The following is a 13,924-nucleotide window of genomic DNA, read 5'->3' on the forward strand; positions in this document are numbered from 1 at the left end:
TTTTTCTCAAATCTGTGTCGAAACAAGCCGTTTCCCTTGTTTCTTTTAAGACGTTGAACAGCTATTTAATTTTGGCTATTATACCCAACAATACACAGACTTATACTTACCCATTATTGTATGTGTACACTTGTGACGTAGGTTATCGGCCCTAGCAGTTGGAAATTATTGCGAAATCGACGCCCCTCTATGTGCCTCTTTGACGTCATATCATTATTACGCATGCGTAGAGTCCTAATTACTTTGGCTGCCAGAAGATCCGCTGTTAGATCGTGAGAAGCTCAGGTTGACAAAATGAAGAGTTTACTAGCTGTTGCATTTGCGATTATCACACTTTACTTTATATTTGACAGTGGTGAGTATATATTTGCACTCGTGAACGTATAATATTGCTTTTCTGATAATATTTCAGTGACATTTCACCGGCGCCATGTTGCATGTGTTCTCAGTAGAGGTGTAGGAACACTTGCTTCTGTATTTCATGCGGTTTTGCCAAAATATCTGTGCACTCTAGTGAAAACATACGAGATTAATGTTTGTGTTCAATTTATTTAGATATCTGAATTACCATAGTGTGTATTGATCGTCTAAACGTGGTCAAAATGTTAAAAGTTTAGCGTCGGTACATAATATCCTTTTGACCTTGATGACGCTACCTGGGCTGGGAGGCCGCTTAGGCCCATTGGCCATGCCCATCTAGTTTTACCTGTGTCAAAAAGTTTGTATTTATTACTTCACATATAAAGCCAGAACTTTGTAAAATATTATAGCTCAAATATAAAGCAGATAGCAAGGTAAGGTTATGCACTTAGTTGATATATATTAATCTGATTGGGCTACACGGGGATCTTCAACCTGTGTTCAACATGCTTTTTACCTGTGGATGATAATGAACTAAAACTATGTATCTTTGACAAGTGTACTTTATGCTGCTAAATTTCATTTTCTTTGTTGTTTATCAGTTACTTACTGGATAGATATCCCTCTTATGTTGTGACATGGTCAACATGTCACCTCATTTTTCACAAGTAACATGAATCAACTGAAGTCTAGGCAAGGCTTTATTGTTATGTAATATGATATAAGAAGTCAGCTATCCAAACAACACTTCTGCCTGGAACTCCCTGGAGTAGTGTCTTTATTGTCCTCTAAATCAGTTTTACCTACCTGTGGGTCCTGTACTTAGCTTTAGTCTTATAACTAACAATGCCTTCATGCAAATGTCCCCGGGCACTGTCTGTCATTGGTGTCTTTCCCATAACCCATAAATTAAATCCCAGACCTCAAAGTGACACATAGGGCATGTCAAGGTAGAAAACGGTAAAAAAGAAGAAACGTATCCCAAATTAATTTTACTAAAAAGTTACTGAGTGTAATATTAATTTATCCAAGCCATTTCATCTGAAGAATAATGAGGTGGATTTTCAATTATCCTGATTTAATTGATCTTCAATCAACACTATTTGTCAGAAGATATTATAAATATGTTGGGTATTTTTTGTGTCTTGTGACTGTCTGTCTCATACCATGTTATTTCTTTTCTCTCTAATATTTTCCGATATATTTATGATCATTTGCTTATTATTTAAATAAAACATAGCATAGCAAAAAATGTAGAAGATTCTTTGGGATAAAAAGTAGACTAGTCTGTTAAAGCTTAAAAATATAGATATCATGTTGAAAGATGTACCACAATCATGATGTAAATCAGTTTTAAAAAATGAGAAAAAAATAGCTAAGTAAATTGTTTCTGGCATCATATAATACTTTTAGTGTCATCAGGGTAATTTTAATTAACTTTTCTTTTTGATATTGAAATGTGTTAATGATGCATATAGATGTCAAAAGCTTAGGAGAGTTCATCAAATCTTATTTTCATTTCTTTGTCGCACTTCAGTAAGAATTACAATTGAATATTTTGAATCACTTCAGATTGTTTACATTTTAAGATGAAAAATTTCATTTTGTTTAGTACTTAGCATTCTGCTGTATATGAGATTACATACTGTAATACATTATTAATAACAATGCCTTTAATATTATATTTATATATTTTTATCTGATATTTGGACTAGAGTCTGTTTTCAGTTATAACATCTGTTGAATCATTCATGAAATAATAACTTAATAAGGCACACATTTAAATGTATGCTGTAGTTCTAAAATGTTATAAGAAGTGCTTGAAAAAATTAAACAATATAAATCTGAAATTGAATGTATAACTTAATTGCCATTATGCATTGATAATAATCAGGATAGGGGAAAATGTATAATATGTAAACTAGTGTTGATTTCTTACTAGAAATAGCTAAAATATCTTAAAAGTGAATTTTGCAATATTATTTAAAGGTGCATTAATTAATGCCAAGGTAAACATTTTACTAAAATATGTCACTCTACTTAGAAACTTGATGTTACTCGACTGGAAGTATTTTATCAATATTTGATATATTTTACATAACTTTGCAAAAAAATCTAGTTAAGTTTTTAGTGATTTTAGCTATTTTTAGTAACCTAGCTATACTTCAATTGGCCTATATAATAGACAAATTTAAAAATTGTTTTCATATGCAAATAGACGAAGTTTTCATACATAAGTTCGTGGTTTTCCTCAACCTAATATATATCTGATATTGTGCTTTGTAATATTAATACTGTTGGAACTTTTATGAATGATTCAGTGAATTGAAAGTGTTTGATTGAGCCATTGTTGAAATAGCATTAAGTCTACAGTGTTTTTCCTCATGACTGTTCCTTTTCTGACCTATTTTGTGAAATATTTGTTATTAAATTTTCTGTGTTTTTCTGAAGTTTTAATCTTTGGACACAGTTGAGCATTTTTAAGTCCTTTTTGAGGATACAAAGTCTAAAGATAGGGAATGAATCATTTTTCACACCAAGTTTATAGTTCAGAGAACATATTGCTATGATGTATAGATCTATACTCAAAATGTTATTATGTGTAGATGGTAAGCTTCTGTACTTTTTATACACAAAAACTATCATTATAGAACCATTGTCTTCAGTCAAATATCATAATGACTTTAATGCAGGACAGTATATCATTTAAATATCAAAATGACGTACCAGATCGATTAGAATTGGAATTGTTTCTTTTTTGGCGAGGCCAGCTAAAAGAAAAGCACTTGTAAGCCTAAAGAATTTTACGATGGCAGATTAGCACTAACTTTTATCTGTTTTTCTTTGTTTCCAGGTAGTGCAATTAAATGCTATGAATGCAACTCCTTCTTCCAGTCGGATTGTGCAGATTGGTTTGACAACAAAACACACAACTTAGTTGATTGTGGCGATGATGTCAAAATGTGCCGAAAAATTGTACAGGAAGGTATGTATATATGTATTGAATATCAATAAAATAAGGGGATAGAAATGTATTGCAATCATTCAACAACAAAGACAGAATTTGGTTTCAGAAGATTTAGCTTATTTGCTGTGATATAGATCTATAATGTGTTGTTTGATGTAAAATGCAATGATTTTAAATTGTCAAACTTGTGTTGAATGATAAAACATATTTCACGTCCAGCAGGAAAATAAATATGAATCCGTCCATCTGATCTGATGTCAATGTGGTTTAATTTTTGACAAAAACTGATTATTTCAAATTTGAGACATGTAAATTGCTTTTTGAACTTATTTTAGGGGAATGATGGGTGGAAGGTCATATTATTCAAAGTCTTGATTGTATGTGTGTGTTGGGGTGGGGGGTCAGCTTCATTAATTTGACAAAGGACGAGGAACCAAGACAGATTATCAGATAAAAGTTGGATTTTTGCCACATCAAATGTTTGTTAATGATATCATTCATCAAATGTCTGATTATAGTACAGAGTTTAGCAAGAACAGGGTAGATTTGGTAATTCCTTAGTACTTGTTGGCATCTGCTAGTTTATTGTGAATCTCAATACATTATCATAATTCATCAAACAGAAATGAGAATTACATGCACCTTTAGTCTACTTAAGGATTTTGCTTTGTGTGTTATGATCATATATGCTTATTTGGAAAAGAACCTGTTGACTTGAATGAACACTTTCGTTTATATATCTAGATCTACATACACCTGTAGGTTTGGCGATGGGAATATTGTTTGGACAGGACATGTAGTATTTTGTAAATCCTTTTTAATTTGTGTGCAAAGATATCTGAACATGACCTTTTTCCTTTTCAATTGCAGTTTACTACAACGATGATTGGAATGTGAGATACATCAGACAGTGTGCCCGGTCTGGAGAGGTCGGAGGTGATGAAGGTCGTCAGTGCAAGGATAGAACTGGCACATATCGTGTCAAAGTCCGATATTGTCACTGTAACAACCAAGAGGGATGTAATGGTGCCAGCAACATCAAATTTCCAGCCATTCTTCTTGCCGTGCCACTTGTCACATCATTAGGACTCTACCTTTCGAAATATTTATGAAATTTACAATAAATTAGAACATTTTTTTAAAACAAATTATCTCAGGGTTTTCACTTCGAAATTCAAAAGACCAGAGATTTAACTGGTAGCTGTAACTGAATTGCTTTGATGTGAGATTCTGTTATAAAGCTGTCAGTTAATACAGAGTGAAAACAGGAGACCAATTCAACCACATATTTATATGCATTTGGGCATTCAGAACACATTGATTCGAAACATATAAAATAACAAATATCATTCTCTGGCAATTCATCTTGGAGCAAAATTGTTATTATGAAGAGTTCATTATTTGAAAACCCTGGTCAGTTTTGTGGGATAATGGATAAACTAAATCTTTGTTAGAATAATGAAAAAAGATTCTTTTCATATTTTTTCCTTTGTGTATTAAATTCACTCATTTTGCTTTAGAATAATGTATATTTGAGCACTTGCTCAATAAAAGGCTTTAGTTGAAGACTCAAAGCAATAATGTCATTAAGGAATAAGGAATCTGAAATGTAAATAAATTTACCTTTTATCTGCAGCTTTTTATTATGGTTGGGGAGAACTGATAACTGTTTTGTTCTGTCCAATAAATTTGTTGTACATAAGACACATGGATAACAGGTAGAGCTGTAAATTAGTCTGGACTTTTTTCTTCTGATTTATATTTTTGTACCATTGATTTTTAACAATAAATTGAACTTCCTGTCTGAAGCAGAAAGGTTCTTAGATTTTTCTTTCAGTAAAATATGATTATGTGTTTATGCAGTTCTTGATCACCTACGCATACAATTAATCATAGTTTATACCTGCATTTTCCTTTGAACTGTAAACAGGCTCATATTTAAATTGACCCTATGCCTATGGCCAAAACCACTAACGACTGATCATTTTTCTAAAAAAAATAAATACTTTAAATAGATTTAACTTCTCAAAAATTTTCGGTTCTTTTTCCTTTCTAATGTTATCAAATTTTGTACATATTATATAGGATCCTATACAGATATTTGTAGACAAATGTTGAAAACTTGGAAGTTGAGAGAGATGATATAGGAGAAAATAATATAAACCTGTTAACACAATTAATATTACAAGATGCAAATATGTTGTTAATGACTAGTGTCAGATTATTTTACATTGTTTTATGATTGGATGAATGAAACTAGTTTCAAAATGTTTGTATTGCACTTTTGACCTTTTTTGTACAATAGATATTGTAAACAGTAAGTACCATACGTAAGTTTGTGTTATTTTTTGATTGAATAGAAATTACGAAGAACTGAATGGAATTTTTACAGTTAAAGCATGCGCAGGGCCTTGAAAGCTACCAGTATTCCATGTTATGTATATCAAAGGTATGTGAAACTGGAAAAAATCTTAATAACCAATGAGAAGAATGCGATATGAATGATTATAGATTTGAATGATATGCACTTAATTGAATTAAATTTGCCATGATGAAGGAAGGTAAATTGTACTTGTTATGAAGCTGTTTAGCAATTTTCTTGTTTGTCTTTGTGTAAAATAGTCATGTGCAGATACTTAGTACAAGTGTACAGTTTTCCATCCTTTCGCAAGAAAATGTTTTTAATATATAGAGCATAATATGTAATCTGAAAAAAATTCTTCACAACTTAATGTGCCATTAGAAATTTTAGCCTAGAAAATTTTAAGTTTGTATTAATGAAAAGTTTTATACCGAAATATAATCTTAATTCTATCTAATCATAATGTACGGTTATTGGTGAATACAGTAATATTAGATTAAATTGTGTTGTATAGATCTTACAATTTCGACCACCTTTTGATGTTAGTGTGGAGATTTTTATCACAAATTTATCCTGTTTTGGTGTCAGTGGTGCATCTTTTTTCCCATACCCCAAGATTTTTCTCCAGTATTCATCTACTTTGAAAAGGGAAATGATAAAGAGCAATGTTTGGATATTTTTACATGAAAAAGTTAAATCTCCAAACAAGAAGAAGTCATGCTAGTTTTATTTCTGTTTTGTAAATTGTTTGTGTCATATTTTTTAAAGAAAAGAGTATTGATTGTGATCACGTCATTATTTCCTGAGTGATGTGTTGGGCCGATTTGAAAAATAAAAATAGATCTATATTCGGTATGTTCATCTATTCAGAATGACTTGAAGGAGATTGATACTGTAGATAGTTCATTTAATAGATGCCTAACACTTTTAAATTGTTGTTTATTTTTTTGAATGCATGATGACGTTTTAGTTGCCATGTATGGTAACTGTAGTAACTGGTCACAAGTGCCTAGGGCACTTTGTCATGTTGATGCAAAATGATTCTTATTAGCTGTGTAGTAGGTTGTGCATACCTTTGAGAGCTTTTCAATTCCTCATTGATTGAAACGTGTCTAAGCTGAGAATTCTTAAAATGTTTTATTCAGATAACCTGGATTACCAATAGATGGAATCTTAGCGGGGTACTTCCTCTCCCTTTGAATGTTTTGTGTATTCGTTAATGAAAGTTTAAAGACAAACTTTAGAGATGACACACCAAAATTTATGGTATACATTTGTACATGTTATTGATAATGAAATATAAAAAGAAAGAGATTTTTTTTCATGGAAAGCATTTACATAATAGATCAGTTGATGAAAGTAGTAATTTGAGGAGTACGGATTCATTATTTCTAACATCTTTGTTTGCATTGTCTAGATAACCATGTGCAATATCATTGTGTCATCCTGTATTTAACATGCATACTCAAATTATATCTGAGCACGATAACCTAAGATGCTACTGTATACAATGAATTTATACCTCCACCGTTTTAATTCCACAGCCCTCTGATAATGGCTTTTGTAGAAAAACAGAAAGAAACAATTTTGTATTCCAATCCAACTCTTTGCTGGTCAACTTTAGTTCTCGCTTGATATAAAACATTTTCAGTATTATTTTAAAAAAAAGAAACTAAATAATACTTCTTTTGTATTCACTTGTCATCTTGATAAAAAACTATACAAATATTAAGAATGAAAAAGTAGTGGAAGAACATTTTTGAAGTTTAAAATTGTTTATATAATTCAAGAAATAAATAATGATGATATATTACATGACCATGTAAAATACAAATACTAGCTTAATAAAATAAACTTTGTTTTTCTCTCAAGTCATCTTGGAGGAGCTGAATTTTTAAGTGAAATTGCACATCGTAAGGCAAGTTTTTATCTGAGAGAGTGTTGTAGAATGTGTGAGAGCGTTGTCCTTACATTCCTGTGTAACTGTTAGGATGTGATCAGGATCTTTTGTGTTAATAAATGATACCATTTCATGTCATTTGTTTGTTTCTTTGTTGATTTATAGCTATAAGTATATCATTGAACATACCAAAAGCATGGATCAACTTTGACAACGAGAGACCTGATTATTCTAAAGCGATTTAAGTTATAATGCTGTAAAACATCAAACATTTAAATATGGTCCAGAATCCGATTGCATTCAGGAAAGTGGGATATTGGTCTATTTACAAGACTCCAAGGTTTATAGTTGTTGAAGTTAAGCAATTTGATTGAAGGACAAGATCAGAGTGGAAATCTATGATCAAGAAACCATGCGGTCATGGATGGAATGTGTATTTTGGTCTGTTCCGACTGCCAATAAAATATATGGAGAGTATAATGATAGTAAACATCAATTATATTGTTTACTGGGATGCTGGGAAATGCAGTGTTGTGGTTGTATTCTCGGACAAGAAACTTTCCCCTTGTTGATCTGTGTGGCATACGACAGGCCTCCTGTATGATGTTCAGTGAGGTAGCCACCAACTACTACAAGGAGACTCGGCCTCAAAATGACATTGGCTGTTCACTGGCCGATAAACCCAACAAACAAACACTTCCATTAACGCGATAATACGTAAATTGTTTATAACATCTTGTTCATCTCCTCGGAGGGAATGTAATATGGAGACTTGGAGACATTCCGGGTAGCAATTCATATTAAACATATATTTGTAATGATGATATATGTCTATTGGCAGCCAACTCATAGGGAATGAATTTGACATCATTGTGGTCTGTATAAGCGATTTAAATGACCATACGATAAAAAATAATTCTTTTAATAAACTTCACTTACATTATCACCTGAACTGAATTTAATTTGATCTCGTGAGACATTGTTTTCACACACATTTATTAGCCCACCATCATCAGATTAATTCTCAGAATGTACCAAAGGGATCTTTCTCAAATTTCATATGTAGGTTGCCCTTGGTCCCTAGTTATGCATATTGCATTTTGAGACCAATCGGAAAACAACATGGCCGACAGGCAGCTATCTTGTATTTTGACAATTGAAGTTTATTGTTGCTATTTCTCAGAAAGTGCTGAAGGGATCTTTCTCAATTTTCGTATGTCGGTTCCTCTTGGTGCCTAGTTATGCATATTGCATTTTGAGACCAATCAGAAAACAACATGGCCGACAGGCAGCCATCTTGGATTTTGACAATTGATGTTTGTTATTGCTATTAGAAGGTATCTTTCCCAAATTTCCTATGGAGGTTCCCCTTGGTCCCTCGTATTGCATTTTGGGACCAATTTAAAAAAAAATTGGCCAACAGACAGTCATTATCGGGGATGCAGGGATGTTTCTCAATTATACAGATAAGTAAGAGGAAGGGGAAAATAGAGATAAGATCAATCTGACATGGAACCTATAAAGATCATTCAATGGTGGGCGCCAAGATCCCTCTGGGATCTCTTGTTTATCTATTATCTACGATTCTATAGTCAATAATTCTGTTTTCCTAATAACTTGCTTTGCATATGTCTTTACAATGTACATATAGAACTCGTCTCTGGTCTAGTCATAACATATATCTCTAATACACGGAGATGGTATTTTACTACATGTACAAAGGTGATGAATAGGAGTATGTTAATTACTGCATTTACTGCATGTGCAAAGATACCTGGTATATGAACTGTACATGTATGTATATAAAAACAAAGTTTAAGGATACAGAATCACTGTATTTACCATTATGTACAAAATTAATGTTTAAGAATATGTGAATCACTGCGTTGCATTAATGCAACCTCTTGTTCCACATAAGTGTGGCCGAGTGAAATAAAATCACTGAAATCATTCAATGATAATCTGAACCATTGTATATCGAAGTTGCCCGTGCATGACTATATGTTGTATAGGGGACTGGTTGTTTTGCTATTTTCTACCGACGAACCGTGCACGTTCGCTGATGTGACGTGTACATGTACATTCGGATTCCATCTGATGTTTGAACATGTAATACACATGCCGCTCTTCAGCTACAGTGCACGACCGACTGCTTCAACATCTGTCTAATCTAGATGTCATCTACTTCACAGCAAGGGGCCATATGTTCGCGGCCATATGTTCGCTTTCTTTGTATTCACGTTAGCCGTTACAATGAAGACTTATCTACAAGCTGACGGGTATTTCTTCTTCTCTCGTATAGTAGTTAAAATTGATGCTAAGAGATGATAGTTCTAGACCAAGCTATGAATAGCGAATCAATCATGCTATTAGCAATTAAGCTAATTTCGAACAGACTTATAATATCATGCCATCGTGTAGGTCTCCGGTTTATGCATATGTGTATACATTCTATACGTATATCATTTAATTAAATCGATATTATATGAAATCTCTTTATGACCACGTAGGAATATATTATTACAGCAAAGACAGAACATGTTAATGAGATATATGTATGCGATACGTAGCTAGGTCGCGTGCTGTTGCTATACTTTTATGAAACCCAAATTGATAACTACGAAATCTTGAGCAGAATAATTTACATAAGAGATTTTTTTTTCTATTTTTGTTTTATTTTAATTTCGCAATCAAATAAATCGTAAACTAAATCTTGGTGACTTACTAACTCGAAAGGAGTTGCAAAATGCCCAAAATTTGAAACATTTTAAGTGGTAGCTGGTTATATATAATATTTTTTTATATAATTGGTCACAGTTGTATAAAGATACTTTCCATAGGAATGCGTTTATGTTTATATAATGACTCATGATTGCGCGATTATTGCATTATATGAAAAGTATCGAGCTTCGGTAGATTCTAGTTGAGGAATTTCCTTTAGTTAGGAATATTGGTGAAACTGGGACTTGATTAATGAAACCAAGGGAGGTAACCCTTACAAGCCACATGAATTCATTTTACTTGGTCGTCCAAGTTATTTGTGGAATTTTGCCATAAAAATCTGAAAATATGCCTCTTATAATTCCAAAATGTTAAACATGTTGAACAATGTTCATATTATACCATGGATGACATGATTTTATGACAGATTGAGTCCTTGGATCGGAAGAGAATTTATATTCAACTTTCAGATGTTTAACTTGGTACTCATTTTTACAAATTCACTACAGCATCTCAAAATTCTGTGTAAAATGCGAGAAAAAATATGTACTTCGCTCAGCTTTTATGATCTTAGATCACCGCCGATAACTTGATAGCCCTCGCTCTGATCTGATCGGAGTGGTGAATGGATAATCTGGGAGATGTCTTTCCATCAAGTCAAGTGCAATATGCTTTTGATTTGATTTAAACATATTTATTGTTAAACTTGTAACAAAGGATTAGGCACAAGTTATTGAAAATCATCTACGCCTTTTCCTTATATGCATTTACCCATAGAAGACTAGTAAAACAATATACATTTACCCATAGGAGACTTGTAAAACATTATACATTTACCCATAGAAGACTTGTAAAACATTATACATTTACCCATAGAAGACTTGTAAAACAATATGCATTTACCCATAGAAGACTAGTAAAACATTATACATTTACCCATAGAAGACTTGTAAAACATTATACATTTACCCATAGAAGACTAATAAAACAATATACATTCACCCATAGAAGACTAGTAAAACAATATACATTTACCCATAGAAGACTAATAAAACAATATACATTTACCCATAGAAGACTAATAAAACAATATATTTACGCATAGTACTCTACAGTAACAATGAGGCCTGCATATAACTCTAGTTAGACCATCATTAGAGCACGCCTGCTCAGTCTGGGACACACAAAAGCTGACATTATAGACAAGCCAGGTTCGTCACCAAACAGTAGGAAAGGCATACGATCCCACCAAACTCTACGTGGAATTATTCACTACAAAATATCCACAAGGAAAGACTTTCTCATCGCTTAATCTCGCCACACTAGACATGCACAAATCAGACATGTTCTTGCAGAACTCTAGATCTGGTACGATTTTTTCCTGCGAACAATCTCTGCTTGGAACTTTTCCTCCTAATAGTTCCTTCATCATAACTTTATCCTTCAAGTCTCCCCTATCCTTACACTATTAGTATTCCCTGTACCATTTCTCTAACACTCTCTCCTATAATATTATCTTCGGCTAGATGAAGGATGTAATTAGTATGCAAATGTAGAGTAGATAACGACCATAACTTGATTATCCTGATTATCTTAGATAACCGCCATGATTTGATGATCCTGATTATCTTAGATAACCGCCATAATTTGATGATCCTGATTATCTTAGATAACCGCCATAACTTGATGATCCTGATTATCTTAGATAACCGCCATAACTTGATGATCCTGATTATCTTAGATAACCGCCATAACTTGGTAATCCTGATTATCTCAGATAACCGCCATAACTTGATGATCCTGATTATCTTAGATACCGCCATAACTTGATGATCCTGATTATCTTAGATAACCGCCATAACTTGGTAATCCTGATTATCTCAGATAACCGCCATAACTTGATGATCCTGATTATCTTAGATACCGCCATAACTTGATTATCCTGATTATCTCAGATAACCGCCATAACTTGATGATCCTGATTATCTTAGATAACCGCCATAACTTGATGATCCTAATTATCTTAGATAACCGCCATAACTTGAAGATCCTGAATATCTTAGATAACCGCCATAACTTGATGATCCTGATTATCTCAGATAACCGCCATAACTTGTTGATCCTGATTATCTCAGATAACCGCCATAACTTGATGATCCTGATTATCTTAGATAACCGCCATAACTTGATGATCCTGATTATCTTAGATAACCGCCATAATTTGATGATCCTGATTATCTTAGATAACCGCCATGATTTGATGATCCTGATTATCTTAGATAACCGCCAGAATTTGATGATCCTAATTATCTTAGATAACCGCCAGAATTTGATGATCCTGATTATCTTAGATAACCGCCAGAATTTGATGATCCTGATTACCTTAGATCATCTCCGGAATTTGATGATCCTGATTATCTTAGATAACCGCCATAATTTGATGATCATGATTATCTTAGATAACCGCCATAACTTGATGATCCTGATTATCTTAGATAACCGCCATAACTTGATGATCATGATTATCTTAGATAACCGCCATAACTTGATGATCCTGATTACCTTAGATCATCACCGGAATTTGATGAACCTGATGATCATAATATATACTCGTCATATCACATGGGCTACCTATTATTTCTTCACCAGCCTGATTTAGATATGTATAATTCAGTTTGAATCGTAGAAGCGGGACAGATGTGATGGGGAATTGGGGTGGTCGGCATATCCTGGCGGGCGGTGGTGACCCAATACTGATCCATAACTGAAACGGCCAGTGCTGTAGCTATAGGAGAAAATTGTATAATAATGATTTTATTGTTTGGATACTGTGACATACAAACATACATGATAGCCACGCCAATGACGTTAGGTAGATTTTATATTAAGCAAATATAAAAAAAAAAGTGTCATAAGGGAAAAAAAAATTCTATACCTACCGATATACAGTACACATTAATTAGATATTCAACACAAAATGATCATGAAAGTTCTGAACGCTCGCTATTCTTTTTTTTCAGAAAGGCTGTTGACACACCAAATGTAGGAACAGGTCAGAAGACAGCTATTTCTGGACAAATGTTTAAACCAGAACAGATTTAATATATTAATTAGATATTTGTATTTCGATGTTATCTGAGCTTTAACTACTCATTTGTGGACTCAATGGTCACAATGACTATAGTGTAATTTGGTTACCCATGTACTCTATTATAGTATACCAACCATGTGAGAGACCGACATATTGTTAGCGTATGTTGGTCACCGCGGTACACCTAGGGGTTCATTTATCAAAGGCTTATTGATTACAACTCTAAAAAGGTTTAATTATTTCATTCTTCTAAAGGCATTTAAATAACTGGGGTTTAAATAGATGTACCCGTTAAGGCTCACCATGGGGAAATTTTGAGGCGTTGGTTTATTTAAAATTAAATTTATTCTGATTATGATAGAAGGACTATAGATTGTGAATCAAATTTAACTACAATTATATCTAAATATGTTTTCGCTGTTATTCGTATTACTATATACATGAATAAAAGTTGGAAATATACAATTCAAAAAATATGTTTAAAAAAATGTATATGGATATAATCAATATATATATGTGTGT

General features: G+C 32.9%; 1 protein-coding gene across 1 annotated transcript; it reads left to right on the plus strand.

The window, feature by feature from the left end:
- The first annotated feature begins 201 nt into the window (after positions 1-201).
- On the plus strand, positions 202-7,723 carry LOC117336535. Its single transcript, XM_033897150.1, has 3 exons — positions 202-355; positions 3,215-3,346; positions 4,199-7,723. The coding sequence occupies exons 1-3, from the start codon at positions 295-297 to the stop codon at positions 4,438-4,440; spliced, it is 435 nt and encodes a 144-aa protein (XP_033753041.1). The 5' UTR covers positions 202-294; the 3' UTR covers positions 4,441-7,723.
- The last annotated feature ends 6,201 nt before the right edge of the window (positions 7,724-13,924 follow it).

Source organism: Pecten maximus, chromosome 1 (genome assembly GCF_902652985.1).
Source record: "Pecten maximus chromosome 1, xPecMax1.1, whole genome shotgun sequence".
Taxonomy (NCBI): domain Eukaryota; kingdom Metazoa; phylum Mollusca; class Bivalvia; order Pectinida; family Pectinidae; genus Pecten; species Pecten maximus.

Excerpts from the sequence above, each read along its gene's own strand:
- LOC117336535 (XM_033897150.1), top strand. The coding sequence starts at position 295 with ATGAAGAGTTTACTAGCTGTTGCATTTGCGATTATCACACTTTACTTT. Across the intron at positions 356-3,214 it reads TTACTTTATATTTGACAGTG|GTAGTGCAATTAAATGCTAT; the intron begins GTGAGTATATAT and ends CTTTGTTTCCAG. Across the intron at positions 3,347-4,198 it reads CCGAAAAATTGTACAGGAAG|TTTACTACAACGATGATTGG; the intron begins GTATGTATATAT and ends TTTCAATTGCAG.